The following is a 27,872-nucleotide window of genomic DNA, read 5'->3' as shown; positions in this document are numbered from 1 at the left end:
TTGAAAAAACAAATTATTCAATCGAGGGGTGTGAATTACTTATTTATCTCTGTATGAAAATGAGAGCCATTTCTTTTATATTTTTATTTTTTATTTTGATGGCTTATAATTGTTTCGTAATATGGTATCGGAGGACCGTAATCGGGCTTCAAGATCACCGACGCTCGGCAGGATCAACGCAGCAAGGGTTTCCAATTGGATTTCCGCTCTCTCTTGTTTGGCTGAAGAATTTCAGACTCGACGCCTCTCCCGCCATCTCTTTCGTTGATGGAAAAAGGCGAAGTTAGGGAGACAATTACAAGATCGTTGCAGAAACTCGATTTGAATCCCAATTCAGACTCCCCCAAATCCAAAGGAAACAATCCTTCCGCCTTCCAGCTCTCCAGTACGCATCTCAAACCGTCACGATCCATTTCTGATCAGTATTTAGTATTTAGCATTTACAAGTGTATGTATGCATTTGTCACGTGGTCAATTCAATTTCTTGAAGCGCTGAATGGAACGGCCATATATCCGAAGTATAAGTTTTCGATGATGATCACTGTCAGATTACTGAATGGAACTTTTGTTTTTCGGCATGCGTTAGTGTAATATTGTTGAGATTTTATTTGGTTGCAGTATTGCCACTTGAGAAGGCAAGGCCTCCCACTTTGGTCAGCCTATGCCTTGGTGTTATTGGGAGGCACTTTGAGGATATCATTGAGGACTTGGGAGAGATTGCTGCCAATTTTCCTGCTGATATTAAGGTTATGCTTCTTGTCTCCCCACTTCTTCCTTGCTTGGTTCCATTATTTCTATTTTTGTTTCTGATTCTTTGACGTTTCAATTACAGTCTAATAGTTAGCATATATGCATTGGTTTTTTGTTTTGTGCATGCTGTTCAATCTGCTTTAGTTGATGCATGACCTTTGGGTTCTTTACAAGAAGATAGCAAACATGCATCGTGATGTTAAACAAGAAACCTCCCCTTTTCCCTTTTGGGTTCTTTACAGTGCTATTTTGCTTCAGCTTTTCTGAGTGTTTCAACTATAGTGCTGGTCGTGTTATTAAATAAGCATGTTGGTTTTTTATTTTATGCTCAGTGTTCAATCTTCTTTTGTTGATGAATAACCTTTTAGTAAATGAGCATGTATAATAATATAACCAGAAACCACTTTTCTAAAAGAAGGAAAAGATCTGGAAAACAAGATATGAGATGAGATTAAACCATGTTTGTTCTCATTTCAGGCTATAAAATCTGCGCTGATCATTTAATCTTTTCTCCAAGACTATTGTTATATTTTTTTTTTTTTCTCGGGCTATTTGTTCATGGTAGTCATTTCTTGTACAGCTGAACTAGTGCAGGCCAGGAAATCCTCAGATCCCTTGGTTAGCAAGTCTCTACTTGTAGAGAGAAAACAACTCATCTGGAAAGACATATATACGGACATCTTTACTGTTCTTTGTTTTTTATGTTCATGCATAGATAAGGGTTTTCCAGTGCGCAAGGGTCATTTTTGTATGCAACCTCACCATTGCTTTGCAAACTGGCTGTTACGGGTGTTTATTTGGTTAATTTGGTTGGTGATGGAGGAATTGGGTGATCAAACCAAATTATTCTATTGGGAAACCAGCCTAAACTGAAATTTAGAAAAACAAATTTAACCATTTTAACCAAAATGGCCAAATTATAAAGTTATTCAAAACAATGGGTGTTCAAGTTGTGTTGAAAACATTGAATTTGACAAAAAAACAAATTGTAACTTTGTAAATAACATAAAATGAAGGGGTATATTTGTAATCATATATTTTATTCAATTTGGTTAAAATCGAAATGCTAATGTCAAACTCGGACTTTTTTTTTTTTCCTTAAGAAAATCAAACTAAACCAACTGAAATTAATTGGTTTAGTTTGGAAATTCGGTTTTCTCTGAATAATGTTCAACCCCAAAGGCTGTTTCCACAACTTGAACCCATAAGCTTTCAGTCACAAAGGAACAACCTTATCTTTGCTACTAAGGCTAGACATCTCCATGCACGGGTTCAAGTAGCAGGTTTCTCTGTTCTTTCCATTACATCACCTATCACATTAGGCTTTGCTTAAAATTCTATTGTGCATCTCATTACTGGATATTGCAAGCCTTTATTCATATTTTTAGATGAATTCAAATTTTCAATTTGCACCCCCCCCAAACCAAAAGAACAGGACAAAAAAAGAACAAACTAAAAAAAGGGAAAATGAAAGAAAGGTAGAAAACAAATAAAACATAGGAAAATTTTAGAGCATCTTTCTCTTTCTTTCAAATGATGTTATTTGTACAAAATCAAATTTTATCGGTTCTTTCTTCACAGCAAGCCATTTCAAACTGAATAGAAGCACAAAAAAATTTTACGAGATGAGGATCTTGGTCTTAAGGAGTACCTAATGAACAAATAAGTTCAACCAAAATAAACAGATAAATATATAATACTTTTAGTAGTAAAGGAAATAAAATGGAAAATTTCTTTTTCCTTCTTAAGAATGAAAACCATAGTTGTTATTTTTGTTCCACACTGGCTGGTATGTATCGTACCAGGGAAAATAAGGTTCAAATTCCTTCTCGCTTCATTCCAGTTAAAACCCTGGTATTGGTCATGATACTTTGGGTGTCACCAGTCTCCTATTTAATGAGAGCCTCTGCATCCCTAACCCTGAGGAGTAGGGACACAGCTGCAACCCTGCTTCCACCACATCCCTGTTTCAGCAGGAATGTATGCAGCTAATATAGGGTTGCAGCTACTACTGCCCCTACTAGCTGTAGGCCTATGTTATAATATATTATGTATTAGATATTATATGTTAATATATGGTGTTAATATATATATATATATATAAATATAATATATACTATACATATACTCATTTGATATAATATATAATATTGTGTATATATTAATTTGACATTCATTCTCTTAAATTGTTTTTGCAATTTTGGGGCCAAAAAAATGTCATGTACCTAGGGTTGAGATAGGGTTTAGAAAGGAATTTGGAATAAACTGAGGGAGAGAGAACAGAGTGGAGGGAGAAACAGAACAAGAAGAGAGGGAGAACAGAGAGAATTGAGGAAGAACAGAGGAGATTGAGAGAGAGAAATGTAGAGATAGATGACAGGAATTCAGATTATCATTCCGCAATGCCATTCTCTAACTACTCTAGCCTATTTATAGGTTGTCTAGGCTTTATTAGAACAACTGAAAGGTACAAATAGGTTAAGCAGCAAAGTACAGCACCTAACTAATACATATAACATACTATGACTAATAAACAGGGTTGTGACAATTCCCCCCTCCTTGAGAGAGTTCTTGTCCCTGTGAACTTATAGCAATTGGCCCTGTTTCTTCAGCCAATCCCTACTTGCTCTTCATCTTCTTTTCCTTCCTCTAGTCTTTCCATATATAATAACTGCTTCCTGCACTGATGTCTTGGATTTTTCTCCACAATGGTAACACAATCTTGTCTCTTTTGTTCTATTGGAAGAGATTTGGCCGAGTTAAGGTTAGTATAAACCCTAGGATTCATACTTTCTTGATGCAGTCCTGAGGTTGTAGTTCAAGAATTCCCTTCCAACTGCAGACTGATTGTAGGAGGAATTTCAGTTAGGAGCTTATGCTTTCTAAAAATTGCTTCCAGCTCTAATTCTTGCAATCTAGCTTTCTCAGTAGCTTGCTTGACTGTAGCAGGCTGCATCATTTTAACCGTTGGCCTCAGCTCATCATTAAGGCCATTGATGAAGCTAGATACAAAGTAGGCCTCATTCAAAGTCAGATTATAAATGATCATCATTGACTTTAATTCATCAAGTTTGACCAGATAGTCCATGGCAAAATCTTCTTGTTTCAGCTTGTTGAATTCTTCGATCACATCTGTCATCAACTTATCGCCAAATCTGTCACAAAGATCATCCACAAATTCTTGCCAATTAAAATCAGTTTTCGGCCTACTCCATCCTTGGAACCAGGCATCAGCCATATCATTGAGATATGCTGCTGCCAAATTCACCTTCTGATTTTCAGCCACTTGATGGTAATGAAAAAATCTCTTGCACTGCCTGATCCACCACCTAGGTTTATTTCCTTCAAAAACCAGGATCTCTAACCTCAGCATAGGAGTGTGGTGGTGACTTGAGTTGAAACCTCTACCTGGAATTTCCAGCTCTAATTCATTATGTTCCTCAGCTTCCTGTAGGACATGAGCATGAGGAAGAATTCCAGCTTCTGCTAGAACTGGTGCTGCCTCTGATCTTGGAGGAAAATCCTCCGGTAATCTGTTCTGAAGCAATGTAGAAAGCATCCTCATCATTCCATCCATCTGTTAGGCCACCGATACTGCAAACATACCAAAGGCGTAACAAGAATCAAGGGAATATGGGTGACACCGCGAGAGGGAGTAACGGCCAGCATGTGCGCCAGGGGTAGAATAGGCACTTGGCTGGTTTGTGTAACAAACCAGCATATGCATGGGCTAGAGGGATAACAACCTATAAAAAGGAGGTTAGAAGAGAGAGAAGGTGTGAAGAATTTAGAGTTTTGGGCAGGAGAGTCCTGGGCCTCTCGAATGCCCAGTTTTGTTGCTTATTTCCATTGTTTTCCTTGTAATTGAGAGTTGCATTATAGCAGAAACTCACCTAATTCTCTGGAAAATCCTTCCTATTGTGTTGAATCTCATCACCATCCTCTGGTCAAATTTTCTGTTGATTTCCTGTACAGTTCTTTCCAAGTTTTGAACAGTTTCTCTGGTCGCTGCATTCTCCTCTCTGCAAAGACTCACCTCCTCCTGAATCTGCTTTAAACTTAGCTCCAACACGTCCTGCCTTGCCTCAAACTGTTTCATCCTTGTTCCTTCTGCCATTTCTCAATCACCTATGATCAGCAAAGACAGACTATGATCAACGATCACCTGTGATCGCCCAGAGCAGCAGTCTCCTATGAGACTGCTTCCAAATTCGCCTAAGTCACAATGCCGAGGATCAGCTGCTCTGAATTCGCCTCCTATATTGATCGACTCTGTTGCAGCTAATAGAATTTGTCGAAATCACCAGCGGAAATTGCCTGGCCTTGCTTCGCTGCCTAGATTGTTGGAATTCACTTGACCTTGCTTTGTTACCTAGATCACCGGAATTAGCCTGGCCTTCACTGCCTAGATCTGGAATTCACCTGACCTTGCTTCGCTGAATCAGCTAATAGAAGTGTTGGAATCAAGCCAAGAATCGTTGGCTCTTATACCAAATGTCATGCACCTAGGGTTGAGCTAGGGTTTAGAAAGGAATTTGGAATAAACCGGGGGAGAGAGAACAGAATGGAGGGAGAAACTGAACAGGAAAAGAGAGAGAACAGAGAGAATTTAGGAAGAACAGAGGATATCGAGAGAGATGACAGAAATTCAGATTATCATTCCACAATGCCATTCTCTAACTACTCTAGCCTATTTATAGGCTGTTTAGGCTTTATGTTATTAGAACAATTGAAAGATACAAACAGGTAAAACAACAAAGTACAAGACCTAACTAATACATGTAATATACTAGGACTAATATACCCTTGGGGTTGTGACAAAAGAATTCCATAAAAAATAAAAGGATAACTATTGTGTTGTATTTAGGTTTTGAATTATTATTATTATTATTATGTGTTATATTTTCAATTGTATAAACTACCTCTCTGTATAATTTGTATGTTAATTTGGGTGCATTTTTATATTATTACATTGAATAATTTGTTTATTACATATTCTTGACAATAATGATGGTTTTATATACTTCTATGTTGTCCTTTTATATTTTAAATTATATCATAATAGCAATTTATTATATTGATATATCCAAATTGCTAGTGGGTATAGTACCATACAAATGACAAATGCAGTATATTCTCCTGTGTGGAAATAACAACTTAGGGGAAAACATTATCATTCCAAATAACAATGTGCTTTTCTAGGCGAGTACACTCTTAGAGGCAAGTTTCCATACTTTATCTTACTTTTACCACTTTAGATGTTATGCAATCATGTTGGAACAAGGGTGAAATATAGGCAAATTATGATACAATTTAGGACATTTAGAAAGCTCAAGTTCTTCACAAATTTTGTTCAAGATGGTATATGTTGTTGTGCCTTTTGATGTGTAAGAATGTGTTCATATGAACTACAGATGGCAATGGCAGCAATTGCAAAAAGAAGAAAGTTATTGAATGATGATGTCATTATATCACTGGCTGATAGCTCATGGAGAATCCTTGATTTGTCCAGTTCAGATGTTTCTGATTTTGGCTTATCAAGAATTGCAGCAATTTGCAAATTTATCCGAGCAGTGGATATAAGGTATAACTATAAAGTCTGAGTTCCGTATTGACCTAGCCTGCTAAGTTTTTGAGCCATCCATGAGATTGAGATTGGGTATGTCGTAAGAAAGATCACTTGCTGAAGTGGTCCTATTAAAAGAGCATTCATCACCATATAACTTAACAGAAATCTGTGAATATCACTTGGAATATCAAAATTATGCAAATGCCACATTAATGTGTTATGACTGGCATGTAGGTCCATTGATTAATACCGTAGGCAACTTAACAGAAATCTGTTAATATCACTTGGACTATCAAAATTATGCAAATGCCACATTATTGTGTCATGACTGGCAAGTATGCCCTTTAGGCGCTCTGATATCTATAATTTTTAGATCTCAAACTGTAGTAATTCTTGGTAAAATTTCTTCTTCTTTCAATTTCAAGAGAGCTGTACATTTTATAGAAGAAATCCTATTCTAAATATGGACAGGATTCTAATTACAAGTGTTAACTTGATTGAGGTCTAGCCTCTTCATTTAGATTTTATAGGAGGAATGTACAATAATTTACTCCAAAAAATAAGGACTAATTGACAACTCATTGACATCTATGACAGCTAATTACATTTATTCCAATACTCCCCCTCAAGCTGGAGCATATAGGTAATATACACTAAGTTTGTTACAAATAAAACCAATACAAGGGCCCTGAAGAGACTTAGTGAAGACGTTTGCTAGTTGATCGATTAAATTGACAAAGCTAGTGGCAATACATCCAGATAAAACATTTTCTTTGATGAAATGACAATTAATTTCTGTGTGTTTGGTCATCTCATGAAAAACAGGATTAGAGACTATATCCAAGGCGACTTGATTATCACAGATTAATTTCATTTGTGTCACCTCGCCATATTTTAATTCTTGAAGTAATTGTTTCAACCATGTAAGTTCACATGTTGCCAAGGCCATAGCACGGTATTCTGCTTCGACACTAGACCTAGCAACCACATCCTGCTTCTTACTCTTCTAAGATACCAAGTTGCCACCAATTAAAACACAATACACAGAAGTAGAGCATCTATCTGAAGGAGATCCTGCCCAATTAGTATCAGAATACCTAATCACCTGGGTATGACCCTTATCTTCATATAACAATCCTTGACTTGGTGTGCCTTTGATATATCTAAAAATGCGAATGGCAGCATCCCAATGACTATCACATGGAGATTGCAGAAACTGACTAACTACCCTCACAACAAAAGAGATGTTTGGCCGAGTGATAGTAAGGTAATTTAGCTTTCCGACAAGTCGGTGATATCTACCAGGGTCGGATAATAGCTCCCCTTGTCTTGGTAAGAGCTTGATATTTGGGTCCATGGGAGTATCAATCGGTCTACAATCAAGTAGACCAGCGTCCTCAAGAATGTCTAAGGCATATTTCCTTTGTGAAATAACTATGCCGCTTTTGGTTTGGGCTACTTCAATGCCAATAAAATATTTCAACTTACACAAATCTTTAGTCTGAAAACGGTTGAAGAGATGTGTCTTCAGTTGAAGAATACTATCTTGATCACTTCCAGTGATGACAATATCATCCACATAATCCACTAGATAAATGCATTAACCATTTAATAAGAGACGATAAAAAACAGAGTGGTTGGCCACATTGCGATTCATATCAAATTCCTGAAGAACTATACTAAACCGTTCAAACCAAACTTGCGGAGATTGTTTCAGCCCATAAAGAGAGCGACAAAGTTTGCAGACTAATCCAGACTCCCTTTGAGTAACAAAGCCAGGGGGTTGCTCTATATAGACTTCCTCCTAAAGATTCCCATGACGAAAAACATTCTTAATATCCAGTTGATAGAGAGGCCAATGATTCATCACAACAATGGATAAAGACAAGCGCACGGGGGCAATTTTAGCCATCGGAGAAAAAGTGACATCGTAATCCAGTCCAAAAATCTAAGTGTAGCCTTTGGCAACCAGACGTGCCTTAAGGCGATCAATCTTCTCATCTGGACCAACCTTCACGGTATAGACCCAACGACAACCAATAGTAGATTTACCAGGAGGAAGAGAAACCAATTCCCAAGTGCCACTAGAATGTAGAGCATCTATCTCATCAACCATGGCTTGGTGCCTCCTAGGATCTGAAAGTGCCTCATTGGTAGTTTTAGGGACATTAATAGAAGATAAGGTGGACACAAAAACATAATAGGGTGAGGCCAAGCAATGATAGCTAAGGAAGGTGTAGATGGGATGAGGGTTACGAGTAGAGCGTATACCTTTTCAAGTGGTAATGGGCTTAGGAGAAGGTTCAACAATTGGCTCAAAAGGAATGGGCTGGTCCGAGGTAGGTGAGGATGTCGGAGCACTAGGTGAGTTAGCAGGTTCTTTGTTAGTAGTTGCAGGAGGATATGGATAGCGATGATAAACCTAAAGGGGACGTTCATGGACAGTAGGAGTAGTGTCAAAGGAGGGAGAACAAAGGTAAGGAATAAGAAGAACCTCAAAAACAGGACAACTCTCGACAGAGGAGGAGAGAAAGAAAAGAGATGCCTCAAATAAGGTAACATCAACAAAGATGAAATAACGTTGTTGATCAAGAGAGTAACACCAACAGCCTTTTTGAAGTAATGAGTAACCAAGGAAGATGCACTTGATAGCCTTGGCTGAAAGTTTGCCACAACCAGGGGTCATGTTGTGGACAAAACAAGTGCACCCAAAAACACAAAGTGAAAGGAGATAAAGACTCTAAGCAGGGAAAAGGATGGAGTGAGGAACCTCATGTTGTAAGATAAGAGGAAGGCATCCGGTTAATGAGATAACATGCAGTTAGAATAGCATCAACCCAAAAAAGGGAAGGAGCATGACCATGAAATAAAAGAGTGCGGACAGTTTCAATCAAATGACAATTTTTGTGTTCAACAACTCCATTCTGTTGGGGTGTATAGTCACAAGAAGATTGATGTAAAATACCCTTAGAAGCCATGAAAGTGGTGAAAGGAGGTGAGAAATATTCTCTAGCATTGTCACTGCGGAAGGCACTAATAGAAACATTAAATTGAGTGTAAATTTCAGCACAGAAATCCTTAAAGATAATAAATAACTCTGAACGGTTTTTCAATAAGAATATCCAAGTACAACGAGAGTTGTAATACCCCAAGAGTCCAGAAAAGAGTAGTAGATATCGAGGATAAGTAAGGAAGGAAACAACACCAGTTGGATACCTTTTGGGCTGAATGTTGATAAAGAACTCCCAAGTTAAGCGTGCTTGACCTGGGGTAATCTAATGATGGGTGACCCCCCTGGGAAGTTCGCGTAGGTCTATCAGGGTAAGTTGTTCCGGTCCTTGTTATTGCTCGATACGGGATGTTACAAGTGCTATTAGAACTGACTCCCGAGCCTCTGAGCGCGGTGGTGGGGCAAACCTCAATGAGGACGCTGAGTCCCTAAGGGGGGTGCGTGTAGGCACCTTAGGCAAATCTCACATTGGCCATGCAAGGGGGGAGATCTGGGATCAGTTGTAAGGTCGCATGATGAGGACGTCATGTGCTCAAGGGGGGGAGAATGTAATACCCCAAGAGCCCATAAAAGAGCAGTATATATTGAGGATAAGTAAGGGAGGAAACAACACCAGCTGAATACCTTTTGGGCTGAATGTTAGCAAAGAACTCCCAAATTAAGCATGCTTGACCTAGGGTAATCCAAGGATGGGTGACCCCCTGGGAAGTTTGCGTAGGTCCATCAGGGTAAGTTGTTCTGGTCCTTCTTATCGCTTGATACGGGATGTTACAAGAGTAATCGTCGATGAAAGTGACAAAGTACCAAAAACCTAAAACAGGGGAATATGACAAGGACTCCAAACATCACTATGGACAGGTTCAAAAGGGGACGTACCCTGATTTTTGACACGCTTTGGAAACGAAGTATGAGACTATTTTCCAAATTGACATGACTCATAATTTAAAGTGGAAACATTAGAAAGATGAGGGACCATCTTTTGTAATTTAGATAGACTCGAATGCCCCAAACGATTATGAAGAAGAGTTGGAGATTTAGTAGAAATGCAGGTTGCTAAGGAAGATGGTTTGTCGAAATAATGAAGTCCTTGCGACTCACGCGTGACGCCAATCATCTGTCCTGTACCTTGGTCTTGCACGACAACGGAATCAGCAAAGAAGGTTATGGAACAGTGAAAAGCACGTGGACGTCGACCATGTAATTTGTGGCACCGTTTTGGAAGATGACCCCACCAATGGTAGTAGTTGCATTTAGTTGACATGAATCCTTGATCTTCTTTTGAGACCATTCCACAAAGTGTTAATTTCACTACCAAGTTCTAGCGGTTGTAATTCTTTTCTTATATCATAATTCAATTGCCTGTTTAGAATGTCACTGCAATTTTTATTTGAAACTTCATGCTTTCATTTATTTATGGAATTTTATGACCATGTTGAGACCTTTTTTTTTTTTTTTGGCAGCCGATGCAGCAAAATCACATCTCTTGGTGTTTATGAACTAGTGCAACATTGTCGTTCATTGGAGATATTAAGATGCGGGTATAACTTTCCTTCTGTAACTATTTAGTGTTCTTTACTTTGTTGGATGGAGGGAGGGTGTGAATTATACACGCATTAGTATGTTCTAATTTTTGCTTCTACGTTATTAAAAAAGTTCAGAGGTATTTGTTAATAGCATAGAATTAGGGTTGGCAATGGTTTGGTTTGGTTTTAGTTTTTGCCAAAACCATAACCAAACCAAACTTAAACTACTAAAACCAAAACCAAACCATTACCAATTGGTTTTAAAAATTAAAAACCATAACCAAACCATTCGGTTTCGATTTTAACCATGATTTTTTTAGTTTGATCCATACCAACAAGCAAAGACAAACTCTTGTAAATAGCATTCATAAAAAGTTTTGATAACTTCACAACAAACAAAGACAAACTCTACTAAAGTTACCTTCTTCTTGCATAAAGTTACAAATTAACTTCAAACTTCTTGGATAGAAAATCACATCTCCAAACCTACACATTCAGTTTTAAATAAATATATATATTATATATGTATATTCGGTTCGGTTTCATTCGATTACCCGCACATTCGGTTCGGGTTTTAGTTTGGATTTAGTAAAAACCATAATCAAACCATGCCCATTGAAACAGTGTTCGGTTTTTTCCCAAACCAAACCATTAACCAGTCAAACAATTTTTAACCGCGTTGACCGGTTCGGTTTCAGTTCGGTCCCCCACGATTTCGGTTGCAATTGCCATCCCTACGTAGAATACCTGTCCAAACAGCTTTGCTGCTTCTCCTTTTCCAAGTTAGATAAAAAGTTTGAAGGTCAAACATGAAAACCCTGTGACCGGCTGGGTTAATAAGCAGTAAAGAACAATCTTATCAGTTTATTTTTTTTATAAATAAAGTGGTAAATTTACCGTAAATTACATTTGGTTCTATGGCAGGTCTATGTTAACCTTCCCATGAGGGTTAGTTCCAATTAATGTGTCTGAATTCTCCTTAGAGGCCATTTGGCTAGGCTTTTTTAAAAAAGAGCTTTAAGTTATCTTTAGCTTTAAGCTTTCTAAAGCTTTATGTAATACTTTTAGCTAATGAAAGTGTTCGGATAAAATGTACTTAAAGCTGTCAGTTATATAAATATGTGTTTAGTAAAACAAAAGCTTAAAGTTGTTAAAAGTGATTAAAATGACCAAAAAGGGCATGCCATTTTCCTTTGCATAAATAAATTCATTAAAAGTAATTATAATAAAAAAGCATAAATAATTATATTTTATAATAGAAGTATAGCATATATTATGATTTTAATTAATAAATTCTTATATACCAAACAATATATTTATATAGTTAAGCTTTGATCTGTCATTGGCAAGCAACTCAGTGGAACCCATCGGCAATGGGTTTTGCTGGTGACTAGGAAAGCATCCTTTTCACCAAAAGAACCCATAGCTGATGGATTCTGTTAAGGTGGAAGACCTTACGGTCGCTATGGGTTCCATCTAGAACCCAAAGAGGAGGGGAGAGAGAGAGAGCAAAGATGACGGCGATGAAGAACACTGGTGAGGATGACAAGGCAGCTTGGAATTTTTCAGTTTGTTTGATGATATATTTTTCTTTTTCTTGGTCAACTATAGCTCTTTTATGCGGCTTTAAGCTTCAAAAATAAAAATTTTAGCCCCCTATAGCTTTTTAAAAACGCTGATGTGAAAACTTTTTAGCTAGGTAGCCTTTTGGCTATTTAAGCCTAGCCAAACACCTCAAATTTTTTAAAACGCTGATGGCTAGCTTTAAAGCTGGTGTTAGACCAGCTTGTAAGCCTAGCCAAAGTTTTTAGCAGCCTTTATATTGTTGTCGCAATTTCAGTACTGTATTGACTCCAAGACACAGGATGGCCTCACTGCAATTATGAAGTAGATTGCTTTTGATTTATATGTAGCTCATGTATTTAAATGATGAAAGTTGGTATTTATGTTCAATGATTTTTGTTTTGTGCTGTTCATGCCCGGAACTTTTAAATGATAGAAGCAGGCTTGAACAAGCTGTTCATCTTTGATATCTGAATCAGCGATATTTGGCCTGCCAAACAAGACTTGACCATAGCATTCTTGCTAGAAGAACCTCTGGAAAGATATTGAGATTGACATGGAAAATGTGCATAATGCTCTCCTTTTCAGCTTTCTGGACTACTTTTTTCCAGTTATGCAAGTATGAGTCATGCTTGTGAGAAAAAGATAGAGAAATGAAGGAAAAGAAATTGATGATCCTTGGGCATGTTATGAACTTTAGTAGCAACTCCAAGAACCATTAGTTGTCACATTTTATATAAATAAGTTGAATTTGTTTGGAAAGTTAATGCTGGATACACATTGACTCCATGGCCGATAGGAAGGATACCTCCCAAATTTTGACTAAAGTAAATTCTATATACTTGTTTGGTGTCTAGAATGAGCTGTTGAACTTGGTCCCCCCAGTGTTTAAAAAAGGGCTCTTTAAGTGCAGCATGCTTAGGGCTTTTTGTGTGTGAAGCTTAGTGACTTTAGTTGAGTGTGATTTAAAGTGCAATTAAAGTGCACTTCAAAAATACACTTGGTTTTTTTCTTTTTTTTTAAATTTTTATCAGACAATGTGAATATGGCTGGATTTGTTTAAATTTTTGCAATGACGTGGCTGCTTGAATGGAAACCTTACCAAAAAAATCTGTTTTAAGTTATGATAAAATCATATATACATTTAAACCAAAAAAAAAAGACTCAACTGTATTTACCAAGCAAAAATATTGATGGAAGCATGTAATTAGGCAAAAATTAAGGATTGCTATTTGCTAATATATTCTTAATTGTTATAAATTAGGGATTGATAACTGATTCCCGATTGTTATAAATTACAAATTGTTGATTGATTTTAAATTAAGGATCAATTGTTTGGGGATTGCTATAAATTAGGGGTTGATTGACGAGGATAGGTGTAAATTTGGGATGATTTTTTTTCCTTGTGCATTTTTTATGATTCTATGAACTCGTAAACATGTATAAAATATAAATAAAAGGGCTATTAGTATGAAAAACCAAACATTTTCGCGTTTTTGAGATTTTATCCAAACGTTCCAATTTTGGGAATAGACGTTTGATTTGCTCAATCGATTGCAATTTTAGCCACGATTCGAATCTGATTCGAGAGTCGTGTGCGCCTGTTGACGTAGCACGCCATTTGGTGTTTTAAAACATTTTAAGTGGGCCCTACGTTGACACATGGAAAAAAATAAAAAAGAAAATGTTAAATATATATATGTTATACACACACACACATACAGAGAGAAGAAGCAGGGGAGGACGGGGATGGCGATGAAGGAGGACACCGACTACCGATCTGGAAGCTAGAGGCAGCAATCGATTTGGGCTTCCTCCTGCTCACGGCAACAACAACCGATATGTAAACTGGATCAATGACTGATCTGGGTTTCCTCTTGCTCACGACCACCTCACTGAAAGCGACTGATGGCCCTTTGCTCTTGTCAGACGATGACGTCCTTTGTTAGCCGCCTCACCCTCACCATCGGTCGCTTAAGCCGGCCTTATCGACGTCAATGATCAGCCATCAAACTTTCAGATTCTAGATCGGCCTTCTTCCAGATCAATTTCCATTGCCGCCTCCAATTTCTAGATCGGCCGCCACCTCCAGCCCAACATCGTCATCGTCCCGTCGCCGTCTTTGTCCTCTGCCTACCTTCCTTTTCTCTATGTGTGTATATATCACATATATATGTTATTTTCTTTTTTATTTTTTTTCATGTGTGTTAACGTGGGGCCCACTCAAAATGTTTTAAAATGTCAGGTGGTGTTCCACATTAGCTAGCGCGCACGCCTCTCGAATTGGATTCGGGTCATGACTAAAATTGCAACAAATCGACCAAATTGGGCGTTTATTGCCAAAATTGAAACGTTTGGATAAAATCGCAAAAACGCAAATTTTTTTTGGTTTTTTTATGATATTAGCCCTAAATAAAAAATGGTATTTTGTCATTTGTTAAATTTGTAGTCCTTATTCTTAGTTTTTTTAATGATTACTTTTGTGATAGTTTATATTTTCCATGTTTATAAAAGTTTATACTCTTTCATTTATTTGTGATTCGCTTCGCTAAACGTGCTCTTTGCTTTGTGCTTTGCATTTAAGTTTCTAGGCCTTCTGCATTTAGTGCATTTGAAAACACTGGGTGCCCCAGTGTGTGTCTTTAGGAAAAGGAGGGAGGGGGATAAGAGAAGAAAGAAAAATGCTCAAATGACATCAGGCATGCAGGCCAGACTCCTTTTTTGTTACAATTATTAAATACCCTACACGGTCTTTAACAATTAAAGGGGAAGGTAAAAATGATGAAACCATGATCTGTTAAAAGAGAGAACGCTTGATGGTGAATGAGTATCTAATCTAATGTGAGTTATCACTCTATCAAAAATATTTATTCATCAACTGAACTTGAGAAAATGACAATTAGGATTGCTGCCTTTGAGTATGGAGGAATGGGATGGGAATTGAATTAGTGAGAAGGAAACAGCAGAAAAGATGGACTGATGATGGCCCTGTTTTTGGACTTGTGGCATGCATAATGATGTGAATTACACCATCTTATAAGAAGACTGTGCTTGTCAAACTTCATTAATCGTAGGACAACTAACTTTCTGTTCACATCCCCACACAATGAGAGTTTCTTGGGATATTAGGTTTAACTAAGGGGTACAAACCTCATAACAGGCTATGAACCAAAGTTGCTATTGCAGAGGGTGCCCTAGGAGTGACAACACTGCCCGCAGATGCTTGGGTATCTTGAAACCAAGCCTAGAAGATGTGGAGGGGGAGTCCTGGGAGGAACTCGATACCTTGGAGATTGCTCATGGTGCACCATCGCTGCGCTGGCTTGTATGGGTATGAACTTACTATTTCTATTCAGATGCTTTTGTTAGTTCATATGTGAGATCTTAAGTCCATCTCTTGCTCTTGATTTCCCTGGTTTAAGTTTTATTGTTCATGTTGTGAGATACAACACTGGAATTAGGACTTCCTGTTCCCTGTTTCCAATTTGTTAGATTCTTCTCCCTTTTGCAGCCAAAGATTGACAAGGATTCATTGGAGAGCTTGTCCACTGAGTGTCCACGGATCATAGTAAACCCCAAGCCATCGCCTTTTGGCTACAGGGGTGCAGAGGTTCCCAGAGAAGCACTGCCAAATATACCATTGGATGATCCTATTGTCAAAGATATTGATCCCAAAACATGGTCAGTTTATGGGTATGCAGCCAGGTCCACTGCTGCATCTGTTTCCAACCCCACGGATCTGCCAATGGCTGAAAAATTCAGGCTTGCATTCGTGGAGAGGGACAACCGGTTGGCGCCAAAACGCGCGAAGAATGCAAGGCAGCATCAACGGCGTGCAGAGAGGGAATGGGTGATGACTAGTACGAATGCAAAAGCAATAGCTCTTGCCTCACAAGCAAGCAAATCACTGCACAATCGAACCTAGTTTGTGAAAAAGCAATGCTTTACTGAACGGACAAGTCCATGAAGTTCGTCTATTTTTGTGTGTTGAACATGACACTTGCTATGTAAGACAGGGAATCGTAACAGTGAGAATCTGATGATGATTTTGGGTTCAAGAATTTATTCATTCAAAACAAACGTCTAGCATTGTTATTATTATCATCATACCGCAACGCAGTTACTTTCACCAACATAAACTAAACTTTTGGATACACCAAACCCCAGTATTTATTGACAGTGGAGAACAGCTCTGCTGCCAAATAGCATAAGCAAAAGCTGCTCCTATCAAGTGTTATGCCCTTTTCCCTAATTCGAAAGGACCCTTTTCCCCTGAAAAAAGACGATGGTTTTTTCCCTTACTGGTAACTTTATTTCCGTGACACAACAGATCCAGTAATTCTTCGCAAGGCGGTTGAGAACAAGTATCTCTGCGAGAAGGCAGTTTCCGGCGAACCATGATGGCGACAGCTGAATGATATGAAAACAGTCCGAAAAGTGTTCGATAATAATTCACTGCTTAATCAGATTCCGAAGGGCATATGGAAGGATTCCACCATGATCAAAATAGGCCAATTCAACCTGCAGATGCAACCAAATGAAGCTCTGATATTAGATCTCTATTGAATATGTGGAAAAACCCAAGTTGGCTGGAAAGCCACCCAACCATCAGATTACTCATATTTAAAGTCCCATTAGGAAGGCATTCAAAAGAAGCAAGAATTCATATGCCAGCTACCTCTGTGTCAAAGCGGAGTATGCAACTGAACGACTTGCCATTGTCAGTACTCACGGTAACATCTTGACCGGGCCTTATCTGACTGACATTACTTGGAAGGTCAATGGTATAACGCTCATGACCTGTTAACCCTAGAGTGTCGGCATCCTGACCAGGTTTGAAGCAAAGAGGAATAACGCCCATACCGACCAGGTTGCTGCGATGGATTCTCTCAAAGCTTTTTGCAATCACAGCTTTCACTCCCTGACAACATAAGATAGGAGGAGAATGAATACCGCCAATAGCATATTAACGGTCAGGTATTGCTAAACGTAGAGATCAACTCACCAGTAGCATTGGACCCTTGGCAGCCCAGTCCCGAGAACTGCCACTTCCATATTCTGCTCCTGCCAGAACAATGGTCTCTTGCCCTGCAGACTTGTACCTCTGCCAGTACCAAATTTAACCCTCAACATTGTGCAACAATAAGGTTAAAATGATAGATTCTCTCAAGCAGACAGAGCAAGTGTCTATGCAATTCAAAACAAATCCAGGACATGGTAGTTTCAGCAATGCAGTGAGTTGTATGAGAATCATAGCATAGAAGCATCGCAGAATTAGGGCAACAGTTACTTGCATTCTTTCATATTATTTGGAAGAAAGGGGAGAAAAAAGGGGGAGAGATGATGTCTGCAGGCCATAGAAAATGTGCAATAACACTTCACACCCCAAAATTGTAATGTCCACTATAAGGATAGAGATAACATTCCCACTGGAATATAGGGAGACAGCAATTGCACTTAAACTTTGATTCATGTTAAGACAGCAGCAATATCAGAACAATGAAAAAATCATAAAACAAATTATCAATGCAGCAAACAAACTGCAAGGAGCTAATATTCAGCTCTAAATTGTGAACTCCACTGCAGAAAAATTATTTCCAAAAACAGAATAAAGGAATATGCCAGTCTTTGCAACCCATCCATTTAATATTGGTGGATGCACAAGTAAAAACAAACAATCTACGAATCCTGCTCTGACATGCATATCAGTGGAAAACAGAAGTATTTACAGAATATGTAAGAACAAGGATGAGTGGCATTTGCATAAGCTACTACCTAGTACCACACAAGATATTCAGATGGAATTTGTTCATGTATAAGACTAAATATGCATTCCATTATGCTGCATCTCCAAAAAGTGACCCAATTTTTTCCGTGTGTATGTGTGCATCTCATTTTCTAAGGGGGGCATTTATCACAAATGAAACTCACCATTGCAGCATCAAATACATATAGCTTCTCCCCTGTTGGAATGTGAATAGTCTTTGGGCCAGCTTCACCATTCAAGAGCTTGTTAACAAGACGGATATTGGCGAAGGTGCCCCTTGCCATCAACTCATCATTGCCACGGCGGCTACCATAGGAGTTGAAGTCCTTACGATCAACCCCACGCTCAAGCAGGTATTTAGCAGCAGGGCTGTCCTTGTGGATGCTCCCAGCGGGAGAAATATGATCAGTTGTAATGCTGTCACCACAGTTGAGTAAGCAGTAGGCATCCTTCACTCCATGAGGACCTGGTGGGTTCATTGTCATATCTTTGAAATATGGGGGTTCGTGAATGTAGGTTGAGTTTGGATCCCAACCATACAGACTTGAAGATGGGACTGAGAGTGAATTCCACATAGGGTTGCCCTTTGTGATAGACTCGTAAGTGCTCTTGAACATCTTGGGCAGTACACTAGATTGAACCACCTACCAAAGGATAGGATCTAAAATGATCAGCATCTAGCTGTTATAGGTATGGCATTGAGTAACAAGACTAAATATATCTCCAAACAATCTACCTCTGCAATTTCTTCATTGCTAGGCCAGATATCCTTGAAGTATATGCTTTTGCCATCTTTTCCAGTTCCAATTGGCTCATTCTCAAAGTCAATGTCAACCTGCAATGATTATCCCAAAGAAACAATTTTTCAGCATTGTGCTGAGTGCATTAACACATCCGGGCATAGGTGCCCAGATTTATGCTATTTGCAGAAAATTGTCTTCGTAGATGAGACAAAATAAGGTGTGAATATTGAAAACCAAATACATAGAATGTAAGTTTAGTAAAAATACAAGTGTGGATGGCATTATGGTAACATTTGGAAGTACAAATTATCCCAAGAACAAATTAGTTCAAATATCTTGAATCAATAATCCAAAACAATTGAAAGATTAATGAGGATGGTAAAATGAAAAGGTGCATTAGACATTTTAGTTGATAGTAAGATTCTGTTAAGAAAAAAATTTTGTAAGATGGTTACAAAACTAGCTTTGTTGTATGGTAATGGTACAGAATGTTGGGCAATAAAACACCAATATGTGAAAAATATGAGCATAACAATGATGAGAATGTTATGATAGATGTCAGACCATGCAAAGGAAAGATAAAATTAGAATTAGGATATTTGTAATAAGATCGAAGTGACTTCTATGGAAGCTCAATTCAAACATTTCGGATCAATCATCCAAAAAGATGGGAAGATTAATGGCGATGGTTAAAATGAAAAAGTGCTTTTGACATTTTATTTGATAGTAAGATTCTACTAAAGATAAAAGAAATTTTTTTATAAAACGATTATAAGACTAGCATTGTTATATGGTACAAAATGTTGGGCAGCAAAACATTAATATGGGAAAAATATGAATGTAACGAAGATGAGGATGGAGTGTCCATAGAAAGAAAGATAAAATTATAAATTAAGTTATTTGTAAAAAGAATAGAGTGGTTCCTATGGAAGATAAGGTACATGTGACATGATTAAGATAGTTCAGTCATGAGAGAAGAAGACCAATAGAGGCTCTTGAAGGGTGAGTGGATGGAGTGAGACAATTCTTTAGAGGAAGATCAAGAAGCACTGAATGGGATACTCTCAAGTATTGTATAAGGGCCTAAGATAAGATAAGGCCACAGATATAAAGGATTGGCAAACTAGAATTCATGTAGCCAACCCCATTAGTGGAATTAGGATTGAAATATTATTGTTGTTTAATTGGAAAGGCATTTAGTGTCCTTATATGGAAAAAGACTCCTCAGATTTGAGCATAGGACTTCCACAAGCAGCTATTGACCAATGAAATGGCTAAAAAGGTAGGTAAGCATGACTTGTCAAATCTGGATGGCAGAACAACGGTGACAACAAAGATGGGGGTATTCACAATAAACAATACCTGACCATAATAGTTTTTAGCTCAGGATATTGTTTAAATACTGGCTGACACAAGTGGTACCCAATTGTCCAAGAAATAAAAGCATGCATAAACTCTCCTTATATGGAAGCAAAGAAGCATTTAAGCAAAATCAGCTCATCAACACCTTGGATGAGGGGCACCTTGTGATTCTGTAAGAAATAAAAGCACCAACAAAAGAGCAGTGGTATACAAAGAACAGGAATTGGTTAAATCCCCTCTCAGCTTGAAGATCCTTTTTCGAGATCAGTAAGTATTAAAAATGGGCAGATGGTTATGAACCCAATCACAACAACACCCCCAAAAAGAAAAGGAGATAAAGGTAGGATAATGAATCTCTTTCAAAGTCTTGTTTACATACCGTGCCAGCAAGGGCATAAGCTACAACTAAAGGAGGGGAAGCAAGATAGTTAGCTCTCGTGAGTGGATGAACACGACCTTCAAAGTTCCGATTTCCAGAAAGCACAGCAGCTGCAATAATATCTGCAGAAGAAATCGAAAATTCTTTAGGAAAAGGAGGGAACAGGGTATACAAGAAGTGTGAGTAACCACTGACTAGACACAAAGTTAAAACTCAAAAATGGAAAAAAATAGTAGAATATAACAATTACAAACCTTAATCCCACTAGAAGGCATTGACTACATGATTCTCTACCTACAACAATCTCTATCAATGGCCATATTGTCAGTAAGACAATTACATTTTAGGTTGTTTAAAGGTTTGCCACCAAGTTCTCTTTGGTCTTCCTCTCCCTCTTTTGCAGTTTTGCTACAAACTGCCTCTTTGGTCTTTCCTCTCCCTCTTTTGCAGTTTTGCTACAAACTTCCTCTTGTTTCTTATTTTGTCCCTTTTGTATGGTCACATATCAGCTGTAGTATTCTCGTCTTAGCTACCTCATATTTTGCACATGTTGGCACTTAACTACCCAATATCTTGAGCCATACAAAAAAGGTGGTCTTGTAGCCATCCAATAAAACTTCCCCTTATAGAAATTGATCTTTTTTGGGGATAATTTAATCTCTTGTCTCACAATAACATCATCTACACTTCTATTTAATTGATCTTACATTTCACAAACTTGGTTTTCAACCTTTGGTTTTGTAATTGATATCACATAAGAATGCAGTATCTTGCCTGTTAACCCCTATTTCATATTGGTTACATAATCAATGTAGTCCCTACTACCTAGGGATATACATCCCATCAGACGTCAAAGATACAATGAATTGATAATTGAGCAACTAATCCGAATCTTATATCAAGATGATAAGACACCCAGAACATCCTCTGCATCCCTGGGCCAATGTATTGATGTGTCTTGCCCCATTTACTCAAGCCTTAGACAGCATCAGTTAACACCTTTGATTTATTGTCCAATAATGATGCCTACCAGAGGTTGACAATTGAATCTGCCCACTAAAGATTTTGCTTTTGTTGTCTTATTACAACCAAAATAATCTGCAACAATAAATGAGGATTGCCAAAAAATTCAAAACTCTCTACATATCTATGCTACAAAAATTATGACTTCAGTATCTGCCAGTACCTCTGGTCTAATGAATTTTATGGTAGTAAACTCAATGAACTATATAACATTGTTACTTGCATTACTTTTCTAAGAAATTTAAGAGTCATAAGAAGGAATGATACCATTGTCAGAAATTGCAGAAGCAACCGATTCATCAAGATCCCCAGAATTCCCTATACAGGTTGTGCATCCATAGCCAACAATATGGAAGCCCTGCTGATTTAAGTATTTTTGCAGGTCACTACAGACACCAAGGTCAGACAAAACATTCAGTTCCTGAAATAAACATGATTGGGATCCAAGAATAAATTGAACTACATAATATCTTCCAACATCTGTAACTAGTACCTCTGCAATAAATATTGTGTAACCACTCCAGAACCTGGGGCCAGACTTGTTTTTACCCATGGCTTAACCTGTTGATATCCAATAGTTGCTCAGATTTTTTTGGCTAAAGATAAGATTAACACGCAGAGAACTGTTCCTTTTTTCTTCTCCTGTCTAAGGAGTTATTATATACATAACCATGCATTGCCACAGGTGTCAAATAAAGAGCATTATGCATTTCAATAGCAAATACCGACCTCCAGACCCAGCTCACAGGCTTTCTTTGCTACAAGACCAGCACCAAGCATGACACTAGGGTTTGATGTGTTTGTGCAGCTCGTGATGGCAGCAATAACAACACTACCATGCTTGAGCTCAGCAGGCTGTCCATGGAATGAAAAGTTTGCAACTTTTTCCTGTTGCTCCTTGGGTACACCGAAGCCCTAAAGGAATTTCAAATTTTATAAAAGTAAAATTAATAAGACAGCTAATGGATCTCATAATGTAAGTCAACCAAAAAAATATAACTCATCTAAACAGAATAAATGCTATCAAGGCACCCACAAAAAGCAGCAAATAATGTGAGTGGAGAAGCAATATGGAAAAATAAAATTGTTGCAGAAGAAATGGATGTTTAGAACTTGCCTTGAACCCAACTCTGCTATCAAGGCATGAATGCCAGTCAGCTTTCATGTCTTTTAGAGGAACTCGATCATGTGGCCTGTTAAAAATAGGAAGTATCGTCATAACAACATCTAATAGCATGAACTGTGGAGTGTTTGGTATTAGCACCAGAATACCATCACCTTTTGGGTCCTGAAATACAAGGTTCTACATCTGCTAGATCCAACTCCAGATATGATGAATATACTCGTTTCTGTTGAGGCTGGATATCAAAGCACCTTATTAGCTTCAGATCTAAGAGTTCGAAGAAGACATACAGGAAAATTGTTTTTGGTGGGCGGGGGGGGGGGGGACAAGTTCCAACCTCATTGTAGTCAACGAACATTTTGTTTGCACGCAAATAAGCTTCAATCATTGATACCTAATAATTTCAGTAATCAAAGAAATTAAATCATAGTAAAGTTCCATCAACTTGTATGACACAAAAAAAACAATAACTGGGAAAGAAAATAAATGATAAGAAAACACACAGTTTCTTCACTCCTTCCAGTCAATTTAAGGTACTGTAACGTGACATGATCAACAGGGAAGAAACCCATGGTTGCTCCATACTCGGGAGACATATTCGCAATAGTTGCCCTGTTAGCCAATGACAGCTCACTCATACCCTCACCTGTCAGCATAAAATAAGAATTAGATTCATAAAATGAAAACATAAATAAAACAGCCAAATCTACCCGAATTTACAATTACAAATTACCATAAAATTCCACAAACTTGCCAACAACACCATGCTTCCTCAACATTTGCGTTACGGTTAAAACCAAATCAGTTGCTGTGACACCATTGCGCAATTTTCCAGATAATTTGAACCCAACAACACCAGGTAAAACCATGCTCATTGGCTGTCAAATGCAGATTGCAGCATCAGAGGGGGAAGACACAGAAAGAAATGAGAAAACAATAAAGGATTTCATACATGTCCATCTAGCAAAGTGCATAAAATAGCTCTATAGCTACAGGAACAAGTTCATGTCTATATTGGTGACTGTTTTCCTGGACATGGGACCAACTGCTGAATTAACTTACTCCAAAATAAGAAATTTCCCATCCATACACAGACATATGAATTATCTTCAGATGGAAAATGTAAAATATAAGCATTGCCACCTCATCAAAGAGGCATATCAGACAAACCAAACATGGATATAAGTTAAGAAGACAACCAAATGCTATTCTGAATAACATATTCATGAATTTTTATAAAGATAGTAGAAAGAATGATTTAAGTTTTAAAATTCAAATGCGCAATGGTATGACATAGGCAATGCTTAGCAAATACACTTATGAGCAACTACTAATGCAAACATCTTATTACAAAACAAAAATATTGACAATCAAATTCTCCCTATACCAGGGCACTAGAACAATCTAGAGTAAAATGAAAAATAAAAAAGAATGGGGATTTTAACACAAGTTACCTGGCCAAGCATTGCTGCCTCAGCTTCAATTCCTCCAACTCCCCAGCCAGCAACTCCCAGCCCATCAATCATGGTTGTATGGGAATCAGTTCCAACCACACTATCAGGGTAAAGAATGCCATCTGTGTTAAAAACAACCCGCCCAAGGTATTCGAGATTAACCTGAAAATTAACAGAAATTTGCTAAATGCCAAATCCACAAAATGGTGCATGAAAAAGGATAGACAAACTGAGGTAACATTTACACAAAGGTAGAGGTAAACAAAAATTTGCTCCAGAGGTGCCATTAAATTGAAAACTGCAAAACCCCATATCCTATGTCATGTTTTTTTTTTTTTTCTGTAAATGAAAAAACACTAAACAAGAAAAAGTGCACAAGTGTCTACAAGAAACAAGCTAGTGTATACCACGAAATATCCTATGTCATGTTATGCCCTTTTGGGTGTAGACTAGCACATTACCACATGATTTTCCTTGAAAAGAACACATCAACTTCATAGGCAAATATCTTCAAATAACATGACTTTCAAGTACAGAAAAATCCTTGATGCCAAAGTTTTACCTGGTGGACAATACCAGAACCAGGAGGAACAACAAGCATATTGTGGAAGGCAGTGGAACCCCACTTGAGAAAAGCAAACCTCTCATAGTTTCTCCTAAATTCATGCTCCATATTTGCTTGCACTGCATTTTCATTTCTCGCTACATCAACCTGAACTGAGTGATCAATGACAAGATCTACTGGAACCTGGATGTACATTTCTCTTAGAACACATGAAACACAGGAAAGGAGCATGGCAATCATGCCCACTATAAGGAGTAAAGAAAAATGCCACAAATTATTGGGATTAGGGTAAAAGTCCTGTATACAGGTTGGCAGTTATAAAAGAAATTAAGTAGAAATAAATAGACATCCTTAATGAACTTAAAAGACAAGGGAAAGATATCTGGATGAACTCTGGAAAAAACTGCCGAGGGAGAGGGATTAGCATTCAGCTATGAGAAAATATTCAAATAATAGTAACATTACTTACCAGGGGGTTGATCTTGTTAGAGTCACTGCCAAGCCTGTTCATTGCATCCCGCATACAAGCAAGGTCCACCACAGCCGGGACTCCAGTGAAATCCTAATAAACAAACATAAGGTTAAGAAATGGGCTGATGCCACTGAACTAAGCCATCACCAAGCTGATGGTGTCAACCTGTAAGAGAACACGAGCAGGCTTAAAGGGAATTTCAACTAGCTTTGGAGAAGTATTCTCCCAATCAATGATCTTCTCCACATCAGCCTTAGTAACTTGGAAATTGTCACAATTCCGTATGGCAGATTCCAGAAGAATCCTAATAGAGTAGGGAAGCTGGTCTGCAATGTACCAAAAATATAATAAAAAATTAATCAACAAGAAAAAGCATTCAAATATGTGTAAATATATAAGACAACCAGATAATAAATATAACCGTTGAGCCTCAAGAAACACAAACAATAACCACACCACTAATCTATGTCAGGAATTCATTATTAATTGCATATCCTTAAGCTAGCCTGATGGATGTTTAAGAGGGACAACATTGGACAACCAAGGAAAACATTTTCCAACAGGAATGCATTTACCAAAGTATTTCACTTCTCAAATTTCATCAATATTTTTTTTATGGATCTCATGTTAGTTTGTAGCTTAAGCCTTGTCTTATGACTGATAGTGTCACTTAAGGAGGAAATGTGTGCAATAACAACAGCGGGGCTGCTTTGGGCAAGGATTGAAGTTTTCCATGATGCAGTCAGCAAATGAATTAAAAGTAGTTGCTTCTTCTTATAAGTATCTAAGAAATAAACAATTCTTAAGAAGTATAAACATTTTTAATTCAAAGAAATTGTCTCTCATAATATTCAAATGCTCTCGTAATACAATAGACTACCAACAAGTTTAGACCGCCAAAGTAATTTGAAAAATACTTACCAATCCTTGAATCGTTAAGAGCTGGTAAGCTGTAGAACTTTCCATACTCGCCACCTCCAGGCTTGGGAAGACTGGTAAAGATTTCCTTGAAAGCATTTTCTGAAACTGAAAAGAATGATAAAATATTAATAAGAATTCAAACATCAGTATTTAAAAACATCCATTGTTCAGCTAATAATCCAATGACACATACAATGAAAAATCAAAGAAAAACAGATAGGAAATCATTAGAAGAAAGAAAAAAAACTGAAAAAAATACCATAATCTTTTCAATAGTGCATATGCTCTGTTTTGGTTTCTGTTGATTCAGTTAGCTAGTTTCTATTAGGTCATTAACAGACAGCTGGCACCAAGTTGTAGAGAACGGAGTTTGTATAAATAGTTGGATCTCTTTCATTTCTGCAACACTTTTCGTAGGAGAATAATAAATCTCTCTCTCTCTCTCTCTCTCTCTCTCCGAGTCTCTGTTCTCTCTTCTTCTTTTCATGTCCTCATCTCGAGAGAACAGAATTCTCTGTTCTTCATATCTTTTATTAATCTTCACAATGAATATCAACCAGTCTAGACAAAACAACCAAGCCTTAATCCTCAGACCAGCAGACACTAAAGAAAGCAATGTAACAGGTTCAAGTAACTCAAACCCTACAAATATCAACGCCAACTCGAGCAAACACAAGCTTAAATCTCCGGAATCCATTACAACAACTAGAAATGACAACCTTTAGAACACGATCATCGTGGCTTTGTTTTTTCCCGGGAATTCATTACCATCAGTCAGTCGTCACTCGCGTGTAACGCAGAAGTAACTCAAAATCAAGCAAAAAAGCAAACGAATCAATCATTTCAAGTCCAGACAACTAGATTCATACCCATGTTACCGATCTCTCGGCGGAACGGCTCGATTACGGGGGAGACGGCTCTGATCTGACGAAGGCCGCGACGAGATCGTTGAGCGAGAGAGGAAGCAACGGACGGGAAGTTGACCAGAGAGCGAGGAATCGGCCTCGAAGAGAGAGGGGACGAGCGTCGAACCCTAGCTGCAGCTGCAAGTGAAGAAGAAGAAGAAGAAGAAGAAGAAGAAGACGACGACGATGATAATGCAGAGGAGCAGGAGGAGGAGGGCGATAAGGCTGTGTGCATTGACGATTTATAGAATTTTGAGAATGATGGGGAAAAACCCTAATTAAATCGGGATTTGTCTACTACATAGAATACGCATGAGGATCGCATATCGTGTAGGGGCGCCCGCCTCGTCTCGTGTATATGTGTGGGCGTGTTGCCGTCTCGCGTCAAAACGGCTGACAGAGCTCGCTGACCATGGCAGCTTCTCCAACTGCTTTGCGTCCACAGTAAAACGTCGTCGTTTCCGGTGGCTTGTCCAATCCCTTTTCTGTCCGTATTTTTTTCTAAGTAATAAGATGTTGGTGAGACTTAGTGAAGTAAGTCTTTAAATGTGATGTGACTTGAATCATACTTATCGTTAAAAGAATAAGTTTATTCTCTTATTTTTACTAAACATGGCGGCGAACAATATTATATTATTTGGTGCGGGCGGAGAGTATGTAGGTCTTTTTTCTAGGGCTTATATCCCCTCTCAATTTGTCCGTGTCGGGCATATATTGTATTACCTAACACGAATAATGTTATA

The 27,872-nt window shown here is 38.0% G+C and overlaps 2 protein-coding genes across 2 annotated transcripts; one reads left to right on the top strand and one right to left on the bottom strand.

The window, feature by feature from the left end:
* The first annotated feature begins 118 nt into the window (after positions 1-118).
* On the top strand, positions 119-16,340 carry LOC127812243 (uncharacterized). The gene is made up of 6 exons (XM_052352628.1): positions 119-385; positions 619-746; positions 6,165-6,334; positions 10,790-10,867; positions 15,602-15,746; positions 15,927-16,340. The coding sequence occupies exons 1-6, from the start codon at positions 268-270 to the stop codon at positions 16,338-16,340; spliced, it is 1,053 nt and encodes a 350-aa protein (XP_052208588.1). The 5' UTR covers positions 119-267.
* A 112-nt stretch (positions 16,341-16,452) lies between these two features.
* LOC127812242 (aconitate hydratase, cytoplasmic-like) lies at positions 16,453-27,475 on the bottom strand. Its single transcript, XM_052352627.1, has 20 exons — positions 27,094-27,475; positions 26,225-26,329; positions 25,469-25,629; positions 25,301-25,393; positions 24,829-25,014; positions 24,267-24,428; positions 23,546-23,690; positions 23,316-23,458; positions 23,150-23,206; positions 22,968-23,047; positions 22,807-22,882; positions 22,419-22,604; positions 22,183-22,250; positions 21,957-22,075; positions 20,667-20,788; positions 18,919-19,017; positions 18,347-18,826; positions 17,421-17,519; positions 17,094-17,336; positions 16,453-16,936 (listed from the first exon to the last, which is right to left on the bottom strand). Exons 1-20 carry the CDS (start codon positions 27,362-27,364, stop codon positions 16,868-16,870), a joined length of 2,964 nt encoding a protein of 987 aa, XP_052208587.1. The 5' UTR covers positions 27,365-27,475; the 3' UTR covers positions 16,453-16,867.
* Positions 27,476-27,872: the final 397 nt, after the last annotated feature.

Source organism: Diospyros lotus, chromosome 10 (assembly GCF_014633365.1).
Source record: "Diospyros lotus cultivar Yz01 chromosome 10, ASM1463336v1, whole genome shotgun sequence".
Classification (NCBI taxonomy): Eukaryota; Viridiplantae; Streptophyta; class Magnoliopsida; order Ericales; family Ebenaceae; genus Diospyros; species Diospyros lotus.
The sequence above is the reverse complement of the archived record's forward strand: the minus strand, read 5'-3'. Positions and strand labels throughout refer to the sequence as shown.